The sequence below is a fragment of the Panthera tigris genome, chromosome A3 (genome assembly GCF_018350195.1).
Source record: "Panthera tigris isolate Pti1 chromosome A3, P.tigris_Pti1_mat1.1, whole genome shotgun sequence".
Classification (NCBI taxonomy): Eukaryota; Metazoa; Chordata; class Mammalia; order Carnivora; family Felidae; genus Panthera; species Panthera tigris.
In genome coordinates this window covers 22,257,928-22,285,163 of record NC_056662.1, presented here as the reverse complement: position 1 = coordinate 22,285,163, position 27,236 = coordinate 22,257,928, and the positions used below count along the sequence as shown (strand labels likewise).

Sequence of the window (27,236 nt, the reverse complement as noted above, 5' to 3'; positions counted from 1 at the left end):
CTCCAGGTTGTAAGTTTGAGCCTCACTTTGGGTGGAGAGATTACTTTAAAAAATAAACTACCCTTACTACTTACTGAACTTTATGCTGGACATAACACCAGAGAATCCTAAAACTAGAGGGTCTTTAGAGAGTACTGAGCCTGACCTAATTTACCGATAGGGAAACCAAGGCACAGAACAACAGAAAGATTTGCCCAGGGTACATAGCTAATTAAATGAATGAGAATTAGAACTCAGTTCTCCTGACTTTTAGTCAGGTGTTCTTAATAATCCACATTATAGCACTTCGTCTGAAAGAAAGTCATGGGCCACAGTGACACTAATGAATTTATACTGAGTTTACCTTGGCACCAATAAAACCAGACAACCAACCAGTGAGAGCCCAGAATAATTCCTGGGCATTTCATCTTGACGTCTCATGATAGTGGACTGTAAACTCTCCCACGATTGGGACCACATCTTGGCTATCCTTGTGTCTACCACAGTGCTGAGAGCTTAGTGTTAGTTAAGGTCAATGAAATCACAAAAGGCAGTACCACAAAGGGGTGACCTGTGAAGACATCTCCTGTTCTGTGTACAGACCGCTTGGGATGGCGACATCAGACATGGTAAGGCCAATGCTGTGGTGTATCTGGATAAGCAGTGTCATGAGAAGCTGAGGGAAGAGTCGGAATGTAGCTGCTCGGAGCCTGTTTCCCACAAACACCTCATAAAGGGCGTCTGTTGCCTGTGGTAGAAAAGACACACCAGAGGGCTGAACACCTGTTAGCACTATCCCTCACTTGCTTTATCTGTGCTTGTGCCAGAACATGCTTTCTGGCTTTACTATCCCATCGGCAGAACAGTAGTGGTAAACGGTGCAGGGACATGAAAGTGAGGGGGAAAAGGAATAGGAGTACAATAGTTACTAAAAGTTACCCAAGAGTGAGGGGAGTCTAAAATCCAGAACCATATTATAAGGAAACTATTAACATATCTGACCACATACAAATATAAAGCCATGGCAAAATTTGTAGTAAACAAAGTTAGATTACAAATAACCTAGAGAAATCATTTGCACTGATGTGATGTTTTTAATATATAAAGTCCTTTTTTGTATCAGTAAGAAAAAAAAGGTAAAGGCTTGCTACTCAAAATATGGGCCACACACCAGCAGCACTGGCATCGCCTGGGACCCGGTTAGAAATGGAGAAGCTCAAGCCCCACCCCAGCCCAAGCCCCACCTGCTGCATCAGAACCTACATTTCAGTAAGATCCCTAGCTGATTGTGGTTTGTGTGCATATTTTTATTTTTAAAAAATTTTTTAATGTTTATTTATTTTTGAGAGAGAGAGACAGAGAGAGACAGAGCATGAGTGGGGGAGGGGCAGAGAGAGAGAAGACACAGAATCTGAAACAGGCTCCAGGCTCTGAGCTGTCAGCACAGAGCCCAACGTGAGGCTCGAACTTGGGACCTGCAGGTCGATCATGACCTGCAAAGTCAGATGCTTAACCAACTGAGCCACCCAGGTGCCCTGGTTTGCATGCATATTAAATATGAGAAGCACTGGTACATAGAACATGAGCAGACAAGTCACAAAATATAAATGGCTACTTCACTCTCACCAATAACAAGATTGTAATTAAAATAATACTCCTTTTTTTACCTATCAGCTAGGCAACAATAAAAAGGCTAGGAATGCTCAGTGTGGTAAGGGTGTGGGTAAATGGGCATTCTCACATATGACTGGTAGAAGGGCAATGTTTTAGAGGACCATCTGGGAATTCTCAAAAGTTTAAATCAGCCCACCCCTTGGCCTAGAAATTCCCCTACAATGGCCATTATCCTAAGAAAATAATTGGATATGTATAACAGACTTCATGTGTGTGTGATTAAATTTATTATAGCACTGTTTTAATGGCAAAAGTTTGAAAATTGTCAAAATGTTCACTAATAGGAAACTTGGAAATGAAATAAATGGTTCTGTGCCATATTAAGTGTTATCTATTTTTAAAAAGGTAATAAAAATGAATGAATTACTAGGCAGCCATGAAAAGAATAACAGGCTTATGTTTTGACATGGAAAGTAGTTAATATACTGTTAAATAAAAAAAGCAGATCATCAAACAGTACATGTAATTTGATCCTATTAATATATACATACAATTTTATAGACTAACATGATTAAAAATGTACCTTTGTCTGCCCTAACTCCTAAAACTACACTAAGTTAACATTACAGGGGCTTTTAAAAAGGTATCAATCCACAAAAACAAAGAGAATAGGAGAGAAGACTATGGCAGATTAAAGACGTCAGAATAATTTTGGAAGCTAAAAAATACATGTATGATAATAACTTAGGTCAGAGAGAGCTGAACCGTAAGCTGGTAGGAAAGAAAGTAAAAAGTATATAGTGATAGTGGGGAAGGCTGTGTGTGTAAGAGTCGGAGAGTATATAGAAACTTTGTACTTTCTACTCAATTTTGTTGTAAACCTAAAACTTCTCTTTAAAAAGTATTACTTAAAAGAAAAAATGGGGGAAAGTATACCAAATACAAAAAAAAATTATATATGTATAAATACTTCTAGAAAGTTCATTTTTAGGGAGATGATACAGCTAGGCTAAGAATGGTCTTTAGGTTTTTAAAAGATTTAAAAAAAAATCCAAAGAATATATGATAGAGACTATATGTGACCTGAAAACCTAAAATATTTACCTTCTGGTCCTTTACAGAAAGAGTTTGCCGACTTCTGCTCAAGGAGGACCTTTTCTGTTATTTATACTCTTCGGTATTATTTGACATTTTTTTTCACAAGTGTATATTACTCTTTTACTATGATGGTACATATTTTTTAAAGGATAAAGGAACATTTAACCATACTGATTAAACTAAACTTCATTATACCATATTGATTCCTTCATTCTCCCAAGCCCCCTCCATGTCAATCCCTTGGCAGAGACATTGTAGATTTATAAATGGATGACAGACGCAAACTTCTGAGAGTGATGAAAAGGGATACTACAGATGGGGTGTTGGGCCAGTCATCCCAAGAGGGGGAGCGTATGGTGTTGAAGTTGGAAGGGCAAAGTTCAGTGGCTTACAGCAACAGCCATATAGGCCATCTTCTCGTGGGTGGGTGCATTATGGCATTTCTGCAACTTCCTCAGGAGTCTCCACAGAATCCAGGTGGTGCTGGGCAGTTTTACATCCAGAGTTCTCCACAATTCAGCCAGATGCCTGGAAATCCCAAAGAACAAGGGGGTTCAGGAGAATGGCTTATCCTAGGCCCACCATGACCATGACCTTCCTAAAATCTGGAATCCAATCTGTAAGTGATTTTCCTCTCTGCTCAGGTTTTCAGGCTCTCAAAAGACTTACTCTCTGATTTCATAACAGTAAGTCCCAAGGTTTTATAATCTCAAATTCCCATGCCTCAGCATGGACTTCAAGACAAACTGGTCCTAATTGATCTTTTCAGATCCCTGTCACATATCTGCGCTCTAGCTACCCCAGACCATTCATCTTTACCAATGGACTTTGACAACTCTACACTTCTGCTTATTGCCTGTCCTTGAACTGGAAGGCCCTTTCCCAAACGCTTCCTGACAAAATCCTTCAAGGTCCAGCTCCATTGTCATCTCCTCTGTGAAACTTTTGCTGCTTCTTTACCATGTCTCTCATGAGAGTTCTCATAACACTTTCACAATTTCTTCTGTATAGAGGTTGCCTTGATCTTACATGTACTATTTTCAGTTCTTTGTATGTGTCCATCTGTTCCCTCTGAAGGCAGGGATTATATTTGGCTTTTCTTCTATGAACCCCTCAGGGTCTAGCACAATGCCAGGCTTACAGAAGGAATTCAAAGATATATTTATTCAATCCAGTCTATGGTCCTCAAGTTTTGGATAAGTCCAAGCTGAGAAATAAAGCTTTGATTCTCCTTAGAAGAAGTCTCTTCTTTTATTTACTTATTTTAAAATTTTTACTACTGGACTTTTTATTTTTATTTTTTTTTAAGTTTATTTATTTCTTTTGAGAAAGAGAGAGAGAGAGAGCAGAAGGGACAAAGAAAGAGGGAGAGAATCCCAAGCAGGTTCCACACTGTCAGCTTAGAGCCTGAAGTGGGGCTCAAACTCATGAAATGCGAGATCATGACCTGAACCCAAACCAAGAGTCAGATACTTGAGCCACCCAGGAGCCCCTGGACTTTTTTTTAAGTTTACTTATTTATTTTGAGGGAGGAGGAGGGACAGAGAGAGAGAGAATCCAAGCAGGCTCCAAGCTATTAGCACAGAGCCTGACTCAGGGCTTGAACTCACAAACTGTGAGATCATGACCTTAGCTGAAACCAGGAGTCAGATGCTCAAATGACTGAGCCACCCAGGTGCCCCAGAAGAGATCTCCTCTTCTTCTTTTTTTTTTTTTTTAAATGTTTATTTATTTTTGACAGAGAGAGAGAGACATACACACACACACACACACACACACACACACACACACACACACACAGCATGAGAGGGGGAGGGGCAGAGAGACTGACACAGAATTCGAAGCAGGCTCCAGGCTCTGAGCTGTCAGCACAGAACCTGACACGGGGTTCGAACTCACAGACCATGAGATTATGATCTGAGCCGAAGTCGGACGCTCAACCAACTGAGCCACCGAGGTGCCCCTCTTTTTTTGTTTTTTGTTTTAATTTTATTTATTAATTTCGAGAGAGACAGAGAGAGCAAGTAGGGGAGGGGCAGAGAGAGAGGGAGAGAGAGAACCCCAAACAGGCTCAGCATTGCCATCACAGCCCGATGTGGGGCTTGAACTCATGAAACGTGAGACCGTGACCTGAGCCGAAACCAAGTGTCGGATGCTTAACCAATTGGGCCACCCAGGCGCCCCAGGTCTCTTCTCGAAGAAAGATAGTGTGTAGGAACTTTTCTTCTTCTATAATTGACTCAAAGGTAGGGCCTGACATTTATATAAACACTGTAGAAGAGCATTGTCAGGGGAACATTGGGAGTTACTCCTGGTTTTAACTCATTCTCTTATTTCCAGAATCTACTTAGGTATCTTTGTGTGCTACAGCAAGTATGGTCTTCCAACTGTCTATATCAGAATCATTCTAAAAATTGAGAGGCTTAAAGACTATTCCAACATTTCACTCCCTGATAATTTCACTCCTCTGATAATTCTCATCCATGAATAAAACAAATTGAGAAGGTCCTAAAGGACTCCTAAAGGGAAGGCCATAAAGGCAATATGAAATACTGAAAAGGCTCCTAGCTGGGGCAAGAGATTGTAGAAAATGAACACTCGTTCTTGGGATGAAATTAAGAAATTCCTATATTTACCTATCCTTTTTTTTTTTTTCCTTCTTTGAATTCCCTAGGAAGTAAATGAAGTAATTTGAGAAGCTATTTATTGTGAAAGAAGTGTTTCAAAAATGCTTTTGGTCTGTACATTTGTAAGTGCTGGGAATGCATCTGAATTAGGAAAACACATACATTAGCCTATAAGCCAATGGTTCACAAATTTTAGTGTGAAAAATACATCTGGAGAGTTTGTTAAAAATACGGTTTCCCCTCCAGTGATACTGATTCAGTGGTTTTTGTTTGCATCATCCCTTTGGGGGTATGCATTCATCAAGCTGTTTCATACCTTCCTTGTGTTTAGTTTTGCTATTCCTCCTGTCCAGAATGCCTTTTCCACTGCCCTGTCCCCCTTCTGCTTGGCTAATTTACACTAAACACTTAGCTTGTGGCTGCCCTTCTTTTAAAACTCCCTCCCCAATCCTTCATCTAATTAAATCACCTCCTACAGGAGCTTCCACAGAACTCTTTTATTTTGCTTTGGAGTCCTCTGTTATTCGTCTAGGTCTGCTATCAGACTGTGTGCTGCTCCAGGACAGGGCTTGTGTCCTATTCCTTATTTCTACAGGCCCAACAGCACCTTGGACATAGTAGTTGCTTTGCACAGACTGCTAAGAACAATCACCCCAGTTAAACCAACTCTTGTTCCAAGAGCTAGAACAATAAAATTATGCTAAAATTACACTTTAAAATGATTAAGTATATTCAATATTTTGTATGAAATCATAAGTTTCATATAAGAATCTATATTTAATATTTTGTATGAAATCATAAGTTTCATATAAGCTGAAGCAAGCAGTAAAGGTTTAAAAATAATGGATTACAGAAATATACAAAATAATATTTTTTAAAAAATTGTATGAACTCTTTTTTTTTTTTTTTTGCATGGGTAAACATCTTCCTTTATTCGACTTAGTGGTAAAGTGTCTTAAGTTCAGCTTACAGAAAACATCAGCACTGCACCAAGACATTGTGAGAATCATTCATTGGAAGTGGTTTTCAAACAGGTTAAAGCTAAGAAATCTTGGGGCGCCTAGGTGGCTCAGTCGGTTGGGTGTCTGGCTTCGGCTCGGGTCATGATCTTGCGGTTCGTGGGTTCGGGCCCCGCATTGGGCTCTGTGCTGACAGCTCAGAGCCTGGAGCCTGCTTCGGATTCTGTGTCCCCCTCTCTCTTCGCCCCACCCCTGCTTGTGCTCTGTCTTTCTCTGTTGTTCAGAAATAAATAAACATTTTAAAAATTAAAAAAAAAAAGCTAAGAAATCTTTTTTTCAAATATAATAATTACCCAGAATCACAATATATAAAGCAGACAAAAAGAGATGCTGCTCTTGTCTGGCTGGCTCAGTTGGTAGAGCATGAAACTCTTGATCTTGGGGTGGTGAGTTTAAGCCCCACCCTGGGCACAGAGCTTACATTAAAAAAAAAAAAAAAGATGCTGCTCTGATAAAGGAAGTGGGGGCCTAGAACCTTCTCATAATGCTTCATTATCTTCCCCATAAGGATCTCCTGGAACTTTCAGGGTGCCTCCAACTCTGAAAGCCACAATTGTATGTAAAAAAGCATCTTGTTTTTTTCTCTATGTGGTTTATTCCTATTTATGGATATATTCATATTTTCTTTTTTATGTATGTATGTTTTGGCTAAATCTTTCTCAAGTGCATTACAGATAATCATGATATTCACCCCTAAATAACTTCAGCTTTGATCTCCTAAGAATAAGAACATTTTTCTGTATAACCACATTATCATTTCACACCTAAGAAAATTACATTAATTCAGTAATCTATTACAGAGTTATACTTAAATTTCCTCAAAATTTTCTTTTACAGTTTATGTTTTCATCCAGGATCCAATTAAGTTCATGTATTACATTTGGCTTTATCTCTTTGGTGCCTTTTTATCTAGAAAAGTGACCCCAGCACATTTTTCTTTCATGACATTAACTTGTTTGAAGAGTTTAGTCCAGCTATCTTATACAGTGTTCTTCATTCTGGATTTGTTGGATTGTTTCTTTATGTTTATGCATTATATTCTGACTTACATTGTTGGTTATCTGTCTATATTTTATCTCTTCTACAAGAATATCATTAGATTTTTTTTTTAAATTTTTTTTAACGTTTATTTATTTTTGAGACAAAGAGAGACAGAGCATGAACGGGGAAGGGTCAGAGAGAGGGAGACACAGAATCTGAAAGAGGCTCCAGGCTCCGAGCTGTCAGCACAGAGCCCGACGCGGGGCTCGAACTCACAGACCGCGAGATCATGACCTGAGCTGAAGTCGGCTGCTTAACCAACTGAGCCACCCAGGCGCCCCGAATATCATTAGATTTTTGAGGGCAGCCATGTTCCACAATACCAGGGGCTGTGTCACACACTCCAATTTAATTTAGAGGCTATACTAGGTTCTGTTACCTGTCATATGGTACTGGATGACACAGAAGGTGGCTGATCACTATATCTGTGTACTTGGGCCTGGAGATAAACAAACTCACAGTATTTATGATTTGTTGGCGGACTCTAGGCTGGCTGATTATGGATAGCCGGGCACAGATCACTCCCATAATTTCTGGCACCTGAAGAAGGAAAAGAAATCACTAAGACCTTGATCCTATGGGACAATGATGGTTACTGAGGATATTGTGGCTATTTCTGAAAGATTCAGGGGGTGACAAGAATGTTTAGTATTTAAAAACTACCTACAATAGATCTTTATGTATGTATATGTATATAAAAATATTTAGAAGAACTTACATACAAAGGTATTAATAATGTGACTTTGAATGATGGGATATTGATTTTTTTGCTTACATATTTTTCTAATTTCTCCCCAATGACTATGTATTGATTCTATAATAAACCAAACTAGTAAAAGTCTTACAAGGAAGTTGGGATTTTTTTCTGCTCTGACTCTGACAATGCCAGAGGAGTCTCTACTTGCCTTTCACCCAGAGATGTCTACCATCTCTGGAAACCGGAGCCACTGGATTTTGGTGCAATTTTTCTTCTTGGCCTTCTCTGCCCACCCATAGACTCATGGCTTCAAGTCTCTGTGGAAATGTCAGCTTCTCAGAAAGGCAGTCCTCAGCACCCTCATATAAAATGGCTTTCATTATCACCAGTTGCCAGAGCCGCTTTTAAGCTGGCACGTGATGCAATTCTGGCCAATGAAACACGGGAAAAAAAATCTCCTGGAGGCTTTTGGGAAACACTTTCCTCCCTGATTAAAGGGACAAAAGGAAGGCAGTATCTTTCTTGTTTGCTGGATACAGTCTTATCTGCACATAAGTCTGAAACTGCTGTGACCACCTTATGACTATGTGAACAGGCAAAGAGGCAGATGGAAAAGCCCCTGGCTCTTTGATAACACTGTCGACTGGCTGAGCCAGTCCTAGAAAATACTTCACTTCCAGTCTTCTTATTGTACAAGCAGACAAACCCTTTAAACTTCAGCTGTGTGCAAGCCACTCAGAGTTGGTTTTTTACAGCTGAAAGCACCCAATTGATGCAAGGGCCCATCTCACCATGTTCTCACCACGTTGTTCTTTTTGTATCTTTGCTATTTTAATAGGTTAAAAGTCGGTTTTCATCATTTTAAAATTAACATTTATTGTTGTCAAAGTGTAACATGTACACAATTTAAAAAGTCCGGTGCTATTTCAAGGCTCTCTCCTGCCTGTTCCCCAGGCCTGCTCTCCAGGGACTACTACTTTACCCCTTTTATCGCTTTCAGTTGTCCTCCCATATTTCTAAATGATATAATTACAGTGTTATTTCTTGAGGTGTCAACTATAGATACATTTAAATAAAATCTCTTGATTTTAAGCTAAGTTGGTCTCCTTTGATGATTGCTCATGGCTTGCTTTTCAAAAATTTGGCACCTTGAATTGACCTGGATGAGGATCTAAGTAGAAGTTACCATTCTCATAAGTGCTAATGATATCTTCCCTCAAAACTATTCTATTCTGGAAAACATGGAGCACATCTTGGATTTTAGAACTATCCATCCCTAGTTGCATACAAGTGACTGTTTTTATTACATGCTTGTTGAAGGGGAGTCCGCTGAACAATGGACCCTGGGCCAACAGTAGTTACTCTCCATTGAACAGGAGTAGCAGAAGAGACCTTAGTAACTGCAAGACGGGAGAGCATTTGCCGATATTTCAAACCCAGGAAATGACCACTGAGCTTTTTACCTTCTCAAATCGGGACTCTGCATTTTTCACCAATGTTATCAGCAATTCTCCTGCTGATTTTTGGGTGCAGGGATGTTTCAGATTTTTCAGGCCATCCAATATAGTCATTACAAACTGGCAGAGCTCGTTTGAATTGAGAAACACTTCAAAGACCTGAAATGATTCAGAGAAAATGAACTTCCAGGAAACTTAGTACAATAGAAAGAACCCTGAATAAGAAATATTATGTTAATTTTGTTGGGTTAATTAGAGAGGCATACAAATATGGACAAGGCTGTTTATTTCGGTCTTGTTTACAAAAGTGAAAAACTGGAAGCAAGCGCAAATGTCCACTGCTAGGGTCTGTGCATGGCCTTTTACAGTTCTGATTTTTAGAAAGAGGTTTTATTACCAAGATCCTCATAAAGAATCACCTTTTATAGGAACACAACTAAAATAAAGGCCTTAGTGCTATACAGCTCACAGGGTCCCAGACATAGCTAAAATACCTTGGCTGGTGATGATATAGTCAAAGAATGTTTCGTTCTGTTTCTCATTGTGCTTGGTGGTGTATAAAGTTCTTCACATGATTATGATACGTGTAATCCACTAGGCACTTACTATATGACAGGCACTAAGCAAAGGGTTTTCCATACAATATCTCCTTTAACACTTACAACCCAATTTTTACAGATCCCCTGTACAGATGAAACGGACGCACAGGGAATTTAAATTATCTGACACCTTAGACCCTACCTGAGTAAATCTGTAGGTTTTCTTTTTTCCCCATCTGCTAACATAGTGCCTGGTACCTATATTTGTTGAATGATGAATACATATATTAATTTAAAAATGTATAGCTTGTTGGGTCAACTACACTCTCTAGCAGCTCCTTTTTGTGACAAGAATCTACATTTGCAAGAGGCTGGCCAAGGTTAGAAGAGCAATCAATGAGAACAAAGCCTGTCTGAAGAGATATCCAAACAGTGATACTGGCCCCACTGACAGGCTGACCTAAACCATTAAACTAACGGGGCCAGCTGTATTAACAGTCACAACCATGGCGCCTCGTCTCCAAACTATGGAATGATTAGAGAGGAAATTCTGCAGGCAATCTTGTATGTTTAGTTTTCTTCTTCTTTTTTTAATGTTTATTTATTTTTGAGGCTGGGAGGGGCAGAAAGAGAAGGGGACAGAGGATCTGAAGCAGGCTCCGTGCTGACAGCAGAGAGCCTAATGCCACGGGGGCTCGAACCAGGAGCCACGAGATCATGGCCTGAGCCGAAATCAAGAGTTGGACACTTAACTGACAGCCATCCATGTGCCCCTTGTATGTTTAGTTTTATAAGAAATTAGAACTCTTCCCCAAGTGGCTTTACCTACCATTTTATATTCTCATAACAAAATGTATGAGACTTCTGGTATTTCCCATCCTCTCCCACGTGTCCAGTTATCTGTCTTTACATCTGCAGCCATTCTGATTACCTGGGCAATTTTGAAGGGACAACTGTAGAACTGCTTAATACTGTAGAGTTCTAGGAGTTCTTGACACTTTTTCATTGCTCTCCTCAAGCTTGGGTGATTTTTCTTGTCATGAGTGACATCTGAGAAGAAAACATGGAATATTAATATTTTCTGGCTTATGTCTTTCTTATTGAGTTTGCAAGTCTGGTCGATCCCCAGGCTGAAGTGAATCCAAAGATCTCACTCTTCTTATCTTTTCCACTTGGATAAGAGTGCCTGGGGGAAGGAGTGTGTGTTAATCTGAAGGCTGATTTTTTCCCCCTCTGTGGTCAGACAATATATTAAAAGGGCTTAAAGAAAAAGAAAAGAGCTTTTCTGAGAACAGAGCTTTTGAGTGATTTGAGAGTATAACTGAGACACACTAAACCATTCACCCATTGGTGAGGACTTTTGAGGGGTCTTCTTATGAAGCTTAGGTCCCCATAAAAAATTGCACACTTTCACGATGTCTGATAACTCCAATATCAGAAATCTTTCTGTGTCTAGTTTTGCTGATTATCAAGCCTGCCAGTACTCCCTCACAGTGCCTTGTTTTCATGTTGCTCTGTGACTCGTGTTTGCTGGAAATTATCTATGGGAAGTCTTTGAGTATCTGGTTGAGGATACAGAGTCTCCACCTGGAAAATAAACTCTTTCGGGGAAGCAACTTTGTCTGTCTTGTTCACCAACGCACCTAGAATAGTAAGTGCTTCATAAATATTTGTTGAATGAATAATCAGTTGTATTTTCTTGGCTATATATGTCTTGGTAGACATTCCTCATACTCAGAGCTGCCCAGAGATGTGATTGCTGTTTTGGGAAGCACAGAGTTTCCTTATCCTGGGGATGAGCAAGCCCAGGCAGGGTAATCCTTGGTGGGAGTAGATTAGACTGAGATTCAAATGCTGGGGGCACTGGGCTAGATATCTTCTAAAATCTCTCCTACCTGGGGGGGGGGGGTGTCAGTGATTCATTCCTTGACTGCAATGACCCTCTTTCTATTTTTCAAACTCCTCAAGTTCATACCTGTTGTTTCCTCTGCCCAATATGCTCTTCCTACATCTTCATCTGGCTAATGTTTCTTATTTTTCAGGTTATCTTCAGAGAGGCCTTTGCTGAATGCCACAGCTAGATGGGATTCTTCCTCATGGCCCCTGCAATTTCCCTGTAGCAGATTTCTTTATTTATAATTACAGAGTTATTTGTTGATTCTTTGATTGTCTGATTCCCCACTAGACAATGTGTTATACAAGGATTGGACCACTTGTGTTCTGGTTGCCATTAGATCCTAAGTAAGCGCTCAGAAAACGTTTATGGGATAAATAAATAATAATGAAGGCCCAGATGACGGCAGAACTTCCACTTCTGACCAAACTAACTTACTTTAACAAACAAACTTTAGTTTGTACATGAGGCTACATGTTTAGCTATTTCAACTCCATGGCCATGCAGATGGCTGGCACTAATGGATCATCCAGGGTTCGGATTCAGGTTATCAAGTCAATGTTGGTTCATCTATGCTTGTGGACTATGTGCCTTTCTCTTTGAAAACTACCATAAAAAGTCTTTTTAGAATATAGGGAATGAGGGCACAAGGAGAACTGGCTGCCATCAGCAGTGCCTTACACTTCAGCCTCAGCGTGATATGCAGTAGGTAGTGCGTGCCCTCTGCAGCCTCCTCAGCTACCTCTTTCACTGGGTCCCCACACAGTAGTGCCATCAGAGCCACCAGGCGCCCAAGCCTTTGGAATTGCAGTGGAAGCTAGTTAGGAAGAAAAAGAAAAATACCATTAGCATACGGGTGCATTTGATGCCTTAGATTTGAGTTACTGAAAAGTAATTCTACTTCCACCCTCTGCTCAGGAAAGTGCAAGAGTCACATGCAGCCCTTAGATCTCTTTAGGGTAAACACTGAACATGTGTGGATACACTATGTCCATCAGGTAGTATTAAATAGGACAAATTCTAACCTAAGTCAGCAGTCTAAAGAATGAAAAAGCTTTATATATACAGGTGTTCATTCTAGTACTATTTTTATTTTTTTTTAATTTTTTTTTTAACATTTATTTATTTTTGGGACAGAGAGAGACAGAGCATGAACGGGGGAGGGTCAGAGAGAGGGAGACACAGAATCCGAAACAGGCTCCAGGCTCTGAGCTGTCAGCACAGAGCCCGATGCGGGGCTCGAACTCACGGACCGCGAGATCGTGACCTGAGCCGAAGTCGGCCGCCTAACCGACTGAGCCACCCAGGCGCCCCACTAGTACTATTTTTAAAGACATACTGGAAATAATTGTCCAATAGTAAAGAGAACTATGGTGTAACCACTTTAGGAATACAGCCATTAGGAGTCAAGTATCCTAGGAATTTATAGTAAGGTGGGAAAATGTACTAGTCTGCTAAGTGAAAAAGTTGGATGCAAAGTTGAGGTGCACTATTTAATAAAACTAAAGAATGTATTTATTGATATTTTACCTTATTATGGGAAAAAAGGTAGCTGGAAAAAACCATACCAGAAAAAGAAATATAATTTAAAATAGTGAAAAAAGGAAATTATAAAAAAGTTAAAAAAAGTAAATTAAAAAAGACATTAAAAAATGAAGGTAGAAAAGATAAATGTGAAGAATTTGGTTGCATGCAGAATGCATAATCATTTGCTCAAGGCAGGACACAGAGCTAGGTTCTGAACTTTCTCAGGGCTAATGTGGAGGTACGTACAATGTCCCACATAATATGATTCACATTGCCTAGAAGATAAGAAGCAAATACCCATGCAAAGGAAGCACAACTGTTCTTAGGACTGAAGCAGAGAGAAATTCCTTACGTGGCTCTTTAGAGAAATGGACTGAGATATCGCGAACAACAGCCTGTTTCACCTATTTACAGTCAACACAGCAACACATACACACAGCCATGTAATGTCTTTCATTCACTGATAGAACCTTCATTCACCCAATCAACAAATCCTGAGTGTACATATGAACCAGGGACTGGTTATGAGGATGACACTTAGGGCTAAGGCACTGTAACTGGCACTGGCAATACAAGCTGTGAACAAAAGACAATATCCTGTTCATGGAGATGATATTCTAGTTGGAAGAACATAAAATAGCAAAGAAGTAAATTTTTTTTTTGAGTAGTCTTCACGCTCAGCGTGAACCCAGTGTGGGGCTTGAACTCATGACCCTGACATCAAGACCTGAGCTGAGATCAAGAGTTGGATGCTTAACCGACTTTGACCAAGAAGTAACATTTGTTACATGTTAAATGGTGATAAATGCTATGATGAAGAAAAATACACAAAAAAGGACAGGAATTGCTATTTTAGGATTATCAGGGAAGACCTCACTCACGTTGAAATGAAGGATGCAGCCATGTAGATATCTGGGAGAAAAGCACTCCTGGTGGAAAGAATAGCAAGTGCAAAGGGAAAGGAGTGTGTTTGGTGTTTCAGAGGAACAAACAGGTTAGGTAGACTGGAGCAAAGTAAACAAGTTAAAAAACAAAAGAAATAGGAGGTAGATTAGGTATAGGGTATAGCAACTTAGAAAACACTGTAAGAATTTTGACTTTTTTTTTCTGTGTAAGATGGTAAGCCATTGGGAGTTTTAATGCTTATTTATTTTTGAGAGAGGGGCGCCTGGGTGGCTGAGTCGGTTAAGCATCCGACTTCAGCTCAGGTCATGATCTCGTGGTTCGCGAGTTCGAGCCCTGCATTGGACTCTGTGCTGAAGACAGAGAGAGAGAGAGAGAGAGAGAGAGAGAGAGAGAGAGAGAGAATGCAAGCAGGGGAGGGGCAGAGAGAGACACACAGAATCTGAAGCAGACTCCAGGCTCTGAGCTGTCAGCACAGAGTCCAGTGTGGGGCTCAAACTCACGAACTGCAAGATCATGACCTGAGTTGAATCAGCTGCTCAATTGACTGAGCCACCCAGACGCCACAGTCATTGGAGAGTTTTGAACAGAGAAGGGACATGAGCTGATTCACACTTCTTATTCAGTGCATATTTAATTAAGCATTTACTGTGTGGCATATTCTGTGTTAGGCACTGGGGATGCTGTAGTGAATAAGACAAGCATAATAACTGATGGAATTTACATTCTCTAAGAGAGAAAAAGATAGTAAATCAATAAAGAAACAATCAAACAAGATAATCTCTGATCTTAAGAAGCCCTAAGAAGGAAAGAGAGTGATAAGACAGAGCATAAGTATATATCTATTTGTAAGCAAAGGCCTTTTTGAGGTGGAAACATTTGAACTAAGCACTAAAGAATGAGAAGGAGTTAGCTATGTGAAGAGTTGGGGAAAGTCATTCCAAGCAGAGGGAAGTAGTAAGTGCAAAGGCCATGAGGCAGGAAGGACTTTATATGGTAAGGAATATAAAGGAGGCCAGTGTGGCCAAAGTAAGTCAGCGAATGCAAGGGGACAGGTAGGAGTTGGATTGTATAAGACCTTGTATTCTAGGAACAGCTGGAAATCACTGGATCAAAAGAGTGACATGGGTTTCAAGATAATAACTCTGGCTACATGTAGATAACTAGAAGGAACTAAAGTGGAAGCCCCCAATCCATCACATTCATGCAGCAAATGTTTTCAGAAGGAATAAATACAATTGTTATGTCTGGATGACTACAACTCAATAAAGTTGGTTTAAGAAAAGCTATGGACCTTCCACAGGAAACTCTAGAAGACTCCACTGCACAAAATTCTGCCTATAGCCTCCTGGATGTTCACAGACTCCAATGGCACCTATATTTAGCAACCTTGTATTGCCACTTCTCCCTAGGAAGAAAACACTAAGGATGATCTCCAGGGCCTATAGAAAGATTATATATAAGAGATCATTTGAAACTCTTCTTAAAAATTTTTTTAATGTTTTATTTATTTTTGAGACAAACAGAGACAGGATACGAGCAGGGGAGGGGCAGAGACAGGGGAGGCACACAATCTGAAGCAGGCTCCAGGTTCTGAGCTGTCAGCACAGAGCCTGATGTGGGGTTTGAACCCATGAACCGTGAGATCAAGACCTGAGCTGAAGTCAGATGCTCAGCCAACTGAGCCACCCAGGTGTCCCTGAAACTCTTCTTTAATCTGCAGCCAAAATTAGAGGTTGAAGCATGTAGAAAGAAGACCAACGTGATGACAGAATAGTAGGGTAGTCAGTGATGGCTGCATTGACCCGAGAGAAAAAAGGAAGTAGCATAGTTTGAGGGACTGAACTTACTTCAATAAGGAGGTGGAAAGCTTGGATTTATTTCCAATGTGAGAAATAAAAAAGTTAATGGAATGCTGTCCTTTTAATAAGCATGGCTGTTAGAATATTTATACCAAAGACAAAAATCTCTACGAAAAAAATCTAGCATTAGGACCTAGCATTCCTCACTAACTTCTCTTCCAATTAGATTGGAGAAATGATGGCTGGAGACAGAAGCTCTAGTGCCTGGAAGATCTACTAGGAAAGAGCAAAAAGATTCACAGATTAAAAAAGGAATAGATCCTGGAAAGAGGATCTTAGTTTTGATGAACTCTTTTCAGGAGTTATGGGAAAGCATTCAGAGCTGAGAAGTGAGTGAGTGAAAGAGACAAATGAGAGGATTTAAAAAGAGGTGCCACAGAACCTTCTTCTGTAGGATGCTGGGAGATATTTAGGGGCTCCTGAGTAGCTCAGTCAGTTAAGTGTCTGACTCTGATTTCGGCTCAGGTCATGGGACTGAGCCCTGCATCGGCTCAGCGCTGGGCATGAAGGCTTCTTAAGATTCTGCCACTCCCCCCACCCTCAAAAAAGTTGATTTACTCACATTTGCTGTTTGACTTTATTAATTCAAATATGACACTGCACAGAGTCTAGGCCACTGTTACATTTATTTAGTCACTTATTCAAAAATATTTGCTATGTTATTATGTTCTAGCTCTTGTGTTAAGCAACAGGGATGCAAAATTAATAAACGTGGTACCTGGCCTCAAACCGCTCAAATATTAGAGGGGCAGATAGGTGAATAATGCTAAGTGCTATGGTATTATGCATGGAGCACCAAGAAGTCATCAGTTTGGGAAGCCATACATAGGAGGGGAAATAGGCAGTAGTAGGGTGGCTATGCATCCTTCTTCCTGTATGACTGAAGGGCTGCTTACCTTCAAGCTGAGATGTCTGGATGAGCACTTTAGAACTTCAGCCATGCTGACTGTGGCCCGTTCCCGCTCATGGTCTTTGGTTGATTGTAACCAGGGGTCCATTTGCTGTGAAAAAATAGAAGGAGACTAAATGGTTTACCAGAATGATTTGGGATAACATCTTTATTCTGTTTAGAAGAAAATACGGAGAGAGAATTTCTACATGTCACTACTGTATCTGAAAAGGTCTTCCTAAATGATCAGTTAGGGTTGTAAATGAAAGTGGTGCAAAGGCAAACAAGGCATAAAGACCTGGGATCAGATGGGCTGGCTTCTACAGAGGCTTATTTTCTAGACTTATTTTTCCCTTCATCCCACTTTCTTCCATTATTTATCCTATTCTCCTGTGTTTCTAGCCTTCTGAAATCTCTTCGGAAGGAAAGCAAATCAAGGCTGTGGTATTAAAGAACTCTGAGGATGAGAAATTTCATCTGCTTGTAACAGTCAGGGAAGGATTCCCAGAGAAGAAAACATTCATAATTAGGAACTTCATAAAGGTTACATTTCATGGCCCCATGTGGCAAAAAAAAAAAAAAAAGTGGCATTTTAGGTAGAAGAAACAGCTTGGATAAAGCTGCCAACATAGGAAAGTACAAGGCACAACTGGATAAAGGAGAAAGCCAATATGGCTGGAGTGCTGATTTACAAATATAAGAGGAAGGAGAAATAAGGTGAAGGTCAGTTGTGGCAAAGATAAATGTCCATCTGCACTTAGGCACAGATGATTCCTAACAGCTTAAAGGGCTATTCCTTTCTGGGATATCTGCATTTTAATAAGGGGCAAGAGGAACAGATGCTTGAACTGCAGTGAATGCATTCCAATGAGCAAATTCCTAATGATGGAATGGCATACGCTGGAATGGGTACAGGTGAGGACAGGGCGTTATCAATGACCTTGAATCCTGCCTGCTAGGCACCTATTTACTCATTCATGAGGCTCACTCTGTTCTCTGGTCACTGACTGAAACATTGCTATGGTAGTAAGCAATAGTAATTTAAGGAATAATTATAGCAACCTTTTAAGTCACATATTGAAGGCCATTTATTCAATACTCACTGTAATTACTATTTCAATTTAAAAGTAATGAGACTCTGAGAAGGCTCATTTCTGCTGAATTTATAACCACTGAATGGCACAGAGTCAGAATTTGAACCCAAGTCTGACTAAACACTGATAGCTGATACTCTTTTTAATTTTGTTTGTTTGTTTTTGAGAGTGGCGGGGGGTGGGGTGGGGAGGTGAACACAAGCAGGGGAGGGGCAGAGAGGGAGCAAGAGAGAATCCCAAGCAAGCTCCATGCTGTCAGCACAGAGCCCAATGCAAGGCTTAATCAAACAAACTGTGAGATCGTGACCTGAGCCGATATCAAGAGTCGGATGCTTAACCGACTGAGTCACCCAGGCGCCCCAATAGCTGATACTCTTAACTATTATGCTATCTCTTAAAACTTAATCCTTTCACATTTTTGTCTGCCACTTTCACCAGTTAATAAAAATAGTTTCCCCTTCTCTCTGATATCCTATTTACCTTAAAAATGGTGTTGAGATTTTCCAAATGTGGGTCTTTTACTACCAAACTCTGGAGCATCTCAGAGAATGCCTGAAGTGTCTGCCTGTAGAGAGACTGAAAAGGCATAGGATCAGTGATGTCCCCCCCCCACACCCCCGCCATGAAGTTCCCCAACACTATACTTTTTTTGCTTCTATATAGAAGTTTACTTTTCTTTTTCTTTCCAAGTTTTTATTTCAATTCCTGTTAGTCAACAGAGTTTAATATTAGTTTCAGGTGTAAATTTAGTGATTCATCACTTCCATACAACACCCAGTGCTCACCCCAACAAGTGCCCTGCTTAATGCCCATCACCCATCTAGCCCAGCCCCCCCACCTCTGCCAGTAACACTGTTTCTTCTCTATAGTTAAGAATCTATTTCTTGGGGGGCCTGGGTGGCTCAGTTGGTTGGGCATCCAACTCTTGACTTCAGGTCATGATCTCACGGTTCATGAGTTCAAGCCTTACATCGGGCTCTGTGCTGACAGCATGGAGCCTGCTTGGGATTCTCTCTCTCCCTCTCTCTGTCCCTCCCCAGCTTGCATTCTCTTTCTTAAAAATACATATAAACACTTATTTTTTTTTTTTAAAAGCCGGTTTCTTGGTTTTCATCTCTTTTCCTTCCCTCCCATGTTCATTTGTTTTCTTCCTTAAATTCCACATATGAGTGAAATCATATGGTATTTGTTTTTCTCTGACTTATTCCACTTAGCATAATTCTCTCGAACTCCATCCACATCTTTGTAAATGGCAAGATTTCATTCTTTTTTATGGCCGAGTAATATTCCATTGTGTGGTGTGTGTGTGTGTGTGTGTGTGTGTGTAGACACACCACATCTTCTTTATCCATCTGTCAGTCTATGAACATTTGGGCTCCTTCCATAATTTGGCTATTGGTGATAGTGCTGCTATAAACATCAGGGTGTATGTATCCCTTTGAAACTCTATTTTTATATCCTTTGGGTAAATACCTAGAAGTGCAATTGCTGGATCATAGGATAGGTCTATTTTTTTTTTAATGTTTTTATTTTTAAGCAATCTCTTTACCCAACATGGGGCTTGGGATCAAGAGTCACATGCTCTTCCAACTGAGCCAGCCAGGTGCCCTGTAGGGTAGTTTTAATTTTATCTTCTTAAGGAGCCTTCATACTGTCTTCCAGAATGGCTGCACCCATTTGCATTCCCATCAACTACAATCTACACTTTTAAGGCTCCATTATCTTTGAGTAAAGGCACAGAACCAATGTAAAAGTACTGGGGGGCAGTTTGTGAGCTGAGGTGAAATCATATATTCACTTTATTTATTTTCTTTTTTTATTATTTTTTTTTACATCACGTCATAGTTAACATATAGTGTAATAATGATTTCAGGAATAGAATTTAGTTATTCATCACTAAACACTCAGTGCTCATCCCAACAAGTGCCCTCCTTAATGCCCCTCACCCCTTTAGCCCTTCCCCCTACCCAACACCCGGCCAGCAGCCCTCAGTTTGTTCTCTATATTTAAAAGTCTCTTATGGTTTGTTTCCCTCTGTGTTTTTATATTATTTTTGCTCCTCTTCCCTTATGTTCATCTGTTTTGTATCTTAAATTCCACATGAGTGAAGTCATATGATATCTGTCTTTCTCTGACTTATTTCGCTTAGCATAATACATTCTAGTTCCATCCACGTTATTGCAAATGGCAAGATTTCATTATTTAAAATTTTTTTAACATTTATTTATTTTTGAGAGACAGAGAGAGACAGAGCACAGCAGGAGAGGGGCAGAGAGAGGAAGACACAGAATCCGAAGCAGGCCCCAGGCTCGCAGCTTCCAGCACAGAGCCTGACATGGGACTTGAACCCACGAACCATGAAATCACGACCTGAGCCGAAGTTGGCACTTAACCAACTGAGCCACCCAGGCACCCCAAGATTTCATTCTTTTTGATTGCCGAGTAACATTCCACTGTGTGTGTGTGTGTATACAATGCATATTATATATACATATATAGGTATATATAAAATGTATGTTATATATACACACACACACACACACACACACACACACACCACATCTTCTTTATCCATTCATCAGTCAATGGACATTTGGGGTCTTTCCATACTTTGGCTATTGTCGATAGTGCTGCTATAAACATCGGGGTGCATGTGGCCCTTCAAATGAGCACTCCTGTAAACTTTGGATAAATACCTAGTAGTGCAATTGCTGGGTTGTAGGGTAGTCGTCTATTTTTAATTTTTTGAGGAGCCTCCATACTGTTTTCCAGAGTGGCTGCACCAGTTTGCATTCCCACAGCAGTGCAAAAGGGTTCCTCTTTCTCCACATCCTCGCCAACATCTATTGTTGCCTGAGTTAATTTTAGCCATTCTGACAGGTGTGAGGTGGTATCTCACTGTGGTTTTGATTTGTATTTCCCTGATAATGAGTGATGTTGAGCATTTTTTCATGTGTCTGTTAGTCATCTAGATGTCTTCCTTGGAAAACATGTCTTTTGCCCATTTCTTCACTGGAGTATTTGTTTTTGGGATGTTGATTTTGATAAGTTCTTTATAGATTTTGGATACTAATCCTTTATCTGATATGTCATTTGCAAATATCTTCTCCCATTCCATCTGTTGCCTTTTAGTTTTGCTGATTGTTTCCTTCGCTGTGCAGAAGCTTTTTATCTTGATAAGGTCCCAATAGTTTTGTTTTGTTTCCCTTGCATCTAGAGACATGTCAAGTAAGACGTTGCTTTGGCCGAGGTCAAAGAGGTTGTTGCCTATTTTTTCTCCTCTAGGATTTTGATGGCTTCCTGTCTTACATTTAGGTCTTTCATCCATTTTGAGTTTATTTTTGTGTATGGTGTAAGAAAGTGGTCCAGGTCCAGGTTTTGCATGTTGCTGTCCAGTTTTCCCAACACCATTTGCCGGAGAGACTGTCTTTTTTCCATTGGATATTCTTTCCTGCTTTGTCACAGATCAATTGGCCATAAGTTTGTAGGTCCATTCTGGGTTCTCTATTCTGTTCCATTGATTTATGTGTCTGTTTTTGTGCTAGTACCATACTGTCTTGATGATTACAGCTTTTTAATACAGTTTGAAGTCTGGAATTGTGATGCCTCCAGCTTTGGTTTTCTTTTTCAGGATCACTTTGGCTACTCAGGGTCTTTTCCGGTTCCATACAAATTTTAGGATTCTTTGTTCTGGCTCTGTAAAGAATGCTGGTGTTATTTTGATAGCGATTGCATTGAATATGTAGATTGCTTTGGGTAGTATCAACATTTTAACAATATTTTTTCTTCCAATCCTTGAGCATGGAATGTTTACCCATTGTTTTGTGTCCTCTTCAATTTCTTTCATAAGCTTTCTATAGTTTTCAGTGTATAGATTTTTCACCTCTTTGGTTAGGTTTATTCCTATGTATTTTATGGGTTTTGGTGCAATTGTAAATGGGATCAATTCCTTGATTTCTCTTTCTGCTGCTTCATTATTGGTGTATAGAAATGCAACCAACTTCTGTACATTGATTTTATATTCTGCGACTTTACTGAATTCATGGATTAGTTCTAGCAGGTTTTTGGTGAAATCTTTTGGGATTTCCACACAGTATCATGTTGTCTGCAAAGAGTGAAAGTTTGACTTCCTCCTTGCCGATGTGGATGCCTTTTATCTCTTTATGTTGTCTGATTGCTGAGGCTAGGACTTCCAATATATGTTGAATAACAGTGCTGAGACTGGACATCCTTATCATGTTCCTGACCTTAGGGGAAAGCTCTCAGTTTTTCCCCATTGAGGATAATATTAGCAGTGGGTCTTTCATATATGGCTTTCATGATCTTGAGGTATGATCCTTATATCATATATAGGATCCATATATCCTTTTCTTGAGGGTTTTTTTTTATCCCAAAGGACACTGTATTTTGTCAAATTCTTTCTCTGCATCTATGACAGGATCAGGTAGTTCTTATCCTTTTTTTTAAATTAATATAAAGTATAATATTGATTGATTTGCAGATTTTGAACCAGCCCTGCATCCCAGGAATAAATGTCACTTGATCATGGTGAAATATTCTTTTAATGTATTATTAGATCCAGTTGGCTAGTATCTTGTTGAGAATTTATGCATCCAGTTTCATCAGAGAAATTGGTCTGTAGTTCTCCTTTTTATTGGGGTCTTTGGTTTTGGAATCAAGGTAATGCTGGCCTCATAAAATGAGTTTGGAAATTTTCTTTCCATTTCTATTCTTTGGAATAGCTTCAAAAGAATAGGTGTTAACTCTTCTTTAAATGTTTGGTAGAATTCCTCTGGAAAGCCATCCAACCCTGGACTTTTGTTTGTTGGGAGATTTTTTTATTACTGATACAATTTCCTTACTGGTTATGGGTCTGTTCAAATTTTCTATTTCTTCCTGTTTGTTTTGGTAATTTATATGTTTCTAGGAATTAGTCCATTTCTTCCAGATTGCCCATTTATTGGCATATAATTTCTCATAAAATTATCTTATTATTGTTTATATTTCTTCAATGTTGGTTGTGATCTCTCTTCTTTCATTTGTGGTTTTATTTATTTGGGTCCTTTCCTTTTTCTTTTTGATCAATCTGGCTAGGGGTTTATCAACTTTGTTAATTCTTTCAAAGAACCAGCTCCTGGTTTCATTGACCTGTTCTACTGTTTTTTTGGTTTTGGTATCATTGATTTCTGCTCTGATCTTTATTATTTCCCATCTTCTGCTGGTTTGGGGCTCTCTTTGCTGTTCTTTTTCTAGCTCTTTAAGGTTAGGTTCTGTATTTGAGACCTTTCTTCCTTCTTTAGGAATGCCTGGATTGCTATATACTTCTCTCTTATGACTGCCTTCTGCATCCCAGAGGTTTTGGGCTCTCGTGTTTTCATTTTCATTGGGTTCCATGTACTTTCTAATTTCCTCTTTAATTTCTTGGTTAACCCATTCATTCTTTAGTAGGATATTCTTTAATCTCCAAGTATTTATGGTCTTTCCAAATTTTTCTTGTGGTTGATTCAAGTTTCACAGCATTGGAGTCTGGAAATATGCAAGGTATGATCTCGATCTTTTTGTACTTGTTGAGGGCTGATTTGTGTCCCAGTATGTGATCTATTCTGGAGAATGTTCCATGTACAATATATTAATTTTAAATAGACATTTCAGCCTTATTGGGAACACAGTTAACCGATTCTAACTACAGTTGGGAAATTAGGGTCATCAAAATAGTTTTAAAGTGTGACTTGTGACTTTTTCTGACATCTTGCATTTTTTTTAAAGTGATCTCTACTCCAAACCTGGGGCTTGAACTCATGACCCTGAGATCAAGAGTCCCCTGTTCTACAGACTGAGCCAGCCAGGTGCTCCTTCCTTCTGACATCTTGAAACAAAGGGGACTTAAGTCCCCTTTGGCAACTGCTTTACCAACCAGTTTACTAGCTGCAGATGAAAATCAAGGCCTTTGCATTTTTTTTCCCTCTCTGCCTGAAAGCTTCCCCTCCAGAGATATTCATACCATCTTTTCAACAGTCCCTTCATCAGGAAGACTTTCCCTAACCACCTACGTAAAAAAGCCCCTGTGCCTCCCAATCACACTACTCTTTATCCTCCTCTTTCCCTGTTTTATTTTTTTCATAGCACTTTACTACCACCAGATATGATATTTACCAGTGGTCTGTATCTCTGCACTGGGATGTAAGCTCCCCAGATTAGAGAGTGTAGTGTTGTATTTCTGTTGCCTCTCATGATACTTAGCACATGATAATCCTAAATATCTGCCAAGTATATGGACCATTCCCACCTACTTCAAAGTCAAAAGCCAAGAGAAAAAGAAAGAAAGAAAGAAAGAAAGAAAGAGAGAAAGAAAGAAGGAAAGAAAGAAAGAAAGAAGACAAAGAGGAAAAAAAAGCTATTTAATTTAACTCCCTATTTTATTCACCAGATTTGGCTTAAATGATTTTTGGCTGGTTCCAAAAAATCAAATGCACTATCAAAGGCCATGATCAGCTGACGCTGTGGATGGCACGTTATTAAAGCAAAGCATGAGTTACTACCTCTGTGTTGTAGGATCCACTTGGCACGATTTCCTCCAGCTGGGTAAGAGTCTTTACAGGGGGCAGAGTGATTATACTTTTTGTGAGAAGACTGAAAAAGTCAGCTCGATCTTCAGAGCCAAGTAGCAAATGGACATCTTGGTAACTAAAAAAAGACAGTTTGGGAGTAGTGAGCTGGGAAGAATCTGATTTGACATTGATAAGCAGGGACCCAAGAGGAAAGGGTGGGCCAATTGGTGTATCATTCTGATGGAAGAGACAAATGGCGTGCTTGTTAGCCTGTTTAGACAAATCTCATAAAAGGTTAGAGGAAGAGTTTCAGGGCTCAGAGGCTCCATCCTTCTCCCCTCTCCCTCCCCGCCCTCCCAAGAGGTTACTGGAGTGACATCCTTCCAGGGTTTCTCCAGTTTGACCATGGAGAAAAGCCTGCTACAGTCTAACATAGTAAACCACAACTTGCCAAAGGGTGTTCTGCTGAACATTTACTAGTTTGGAGAATGGTGGGTTGAGCCAAGTTCAAAAATACTTTTCAACTACAGGGGTGAGTGAGTGGCTCAGTTGGTTGACTCCTGATTTCAGCTCAGGTCATAATACCAGGGTCGTGGGATCAAGTTCTGCATCAGGCTCTGTGCTGAGTGTGGAGCATGCTTAAGATTCTCTCTCTTTCCCTCTGCCCCCCTCCCCTGCTTGTGCTCTCTCCAGATATATAAAAAATAAATATGAAAAAAACTTTACAGGATTTCTTGGGATCGTTAATAAGTTAGTATGCCATACAAATCTCCAAGAAAGACAAACAGCAGGCCCCTCCAAATTTCTTGGACTATGGAACTGTACTGTCATGAAACATAAATGAGAGTAACTTTCCAATGAACATACTTTGGACAAAACTGAACTCCAAAGAGGTTCCAATAAGGTCTTTCAGATATGGACGGTAGCATATATGAAATCACATTTCTTACACACACACACAAAACATGGATTTGGCTTCCCCTTCCCTACATAAACTGTTTGCAAAAGTTCAAAATATGGAACATGTCAGTTGGCTCTGGTATTGACCCTGAATGAAAAACTGGGGCATGTGTAGTGGGCGGGGGCATATGGGTATCACCTGAGGTCAGCAATGGTGACAAAGACCTCCTGGTGCACAGGGCTGAAGAGATATTGCAGAAGCTCCTCTTCTACCAGCATCTGCAATGAGAGGGAAAGAACTTTAAAGAGTCAAGAATGTGCCAAGTCCTTGGGCCAGATGATCAGAGATGTAGATGGCCTGCAAGAACAACAGCAGGAACTTCATGGGGCCCTGCTCCTTTGTTCCACAGGACTGGCAGCAGGACAGTGGCCAGGCTAGAAGATTATTCTCTGGAGCCAGAGCCTGAGGCCTGGCTCTGCCTCTTACTAGCCATTTGAGCTGACACAAGTTATTTAACCTCCTGTATCTCAGTTTCCTCATCTGTAAAATGAGGTGGTAACAGTACTATTTGCCATCACAGGGTGGTTGTGGATACTAAAGGAGCTAGTTCATAATACTTAGTAGCCCTTGATAACTGTTAGTGTCTGTTATTCGTCATTTTTATTACTTGTGATTATTTCCAGCTGAGGCATCTGAACCCCTGTTTCTACTAAACAGCACTCTGCTATAGTGCCTAATATTATTATGTTGGCTGTCCTAGAAAAGGACTAGCTTTCCAAAGTCCACATTGGCAGAGGGAAAGCTGCCTTGCTTTGTTGGAAGTATCTGCAGAGTGACAGAGAAGAAAAAACAGAGATGTTAGGAGCTAGACAGCAGCTGGGTTTGGGCACTGGCTCTGCCACCCACTCCTTGTGGGACCCTGAATGTATTAACTTCCCTGGGCCTGACTTTCCTTATCTGTATAGAGATTCGTCTCAGGAGCTGATATAAATAGCAAATGTAAATGGTTGTACTGGAAGCCTTGTTGGATTGTCTAGCCAGACTCTTTGGAAACTGGGTCATAGGAATGGGTACCTCACAGCCATGTTTCTGCTAAGTCGTCCTGTCCCACTAACCCCAGCTTATCCAGAAAGGAGTACACACTAAGGTCAATTAGATTCTTTGTCTCAGCACTCTGGAATTGAGACCACGAGCTTCAATCTCAGTGTAGTTGGCCTATTAAGAGGAGAAAATTTTAAATTTGGGAACACTGTGCATGAACAGGGTAACAGAGAGGGAGAATTTGGGGAAGAGAGGTGAGGGGGAGAGACAGAGAGAAATGAAAATGTATGCAAAGGAGCAAAGATAAGAGATGGAGAGAAAGTTCTGAGTATGTGAACTCTGGGAGCACTCAGTTCTCAGAACTAAGAACAAATCTCCCCTTTTGTGTTTCAGCTGCCTCGAGTGGATTTCTCTTACCTGCCACCAAAAAGCCTCACCGGGAACTTAGAATAGTGTCCAGGAGGCAGTGCTCAATAAATATTACTGTGTTCTCTTTCTTGCCCCTT

General features: G+C 40.1%; 1 protein-coding gene and 1 long non-coding RNA gene across 10 annotated transcripts in view; one reads left to right on the top strand and one right to left on the bottom strand.

The window, feature by feature from the left end:
• Nucleotides 1-27,236, bottom strand: part of MROH8 (maestro heat like repeat family member 8) — a 58,458-nt gene that overhangs the window by 16,194 nt on the left and 15,028 nt on the right. For all 9 annotated transcript variants that reach the window (XR_006215487.1, XR_006215486.1, XM_042980443.1 and 6 more), the window contains exons 5-14: nt 25,888-25,967; nt 24,780-24,924; nt 18,721-18,816; nt 17,154-17,258; nt 12,647-12,782; nt 11,003-11,121; nt 9,539-9,691; nt 7,758-7,918; nt 3,084-3,219; nt 537-727 (exon numbers count right to left, since the gene is read on the bottom strand). Coding sequence is in view for 7 of the 9 variants with exons in the window: in XM_042980443.1 (XP_042836377.1) it covers nt 537-727; nt 3,084-3,219; nt 7,758-7,918; nt 9,539-9,691; nt 11,003-11,121; nt 12,647-12,782; nt 17,154-17,258; nt 18,721-18,816; nt 24,780-24,924; nt 25,888-25,967 (1,322 nt within the window). In the remaining 2 variants the exon portion in view is untranslated. The remainder of the gene's footprint in view (nt 1-536; nt 728-3,083; nt 3,220-7,757; nt 7,919-9,538; nt 9,692-11,002; nt 11,122-12,646; nt 12,783-17,153; nt 17,259-18,720; nt 18,817-24,779; nt 24,925-25,887; nt 25,968-27,236) is intronic.
• On the top strand, nt 578-27,236 carry LOC122237210. Its single transcript, XR_006215488.1, has 3 exons — nt 578-608; nt 1,103-1,248; nt 27,124-27,236. It is a non-coding gene; the product is annotated as an uncharacterized LOC122237210 (long non-coding RNA).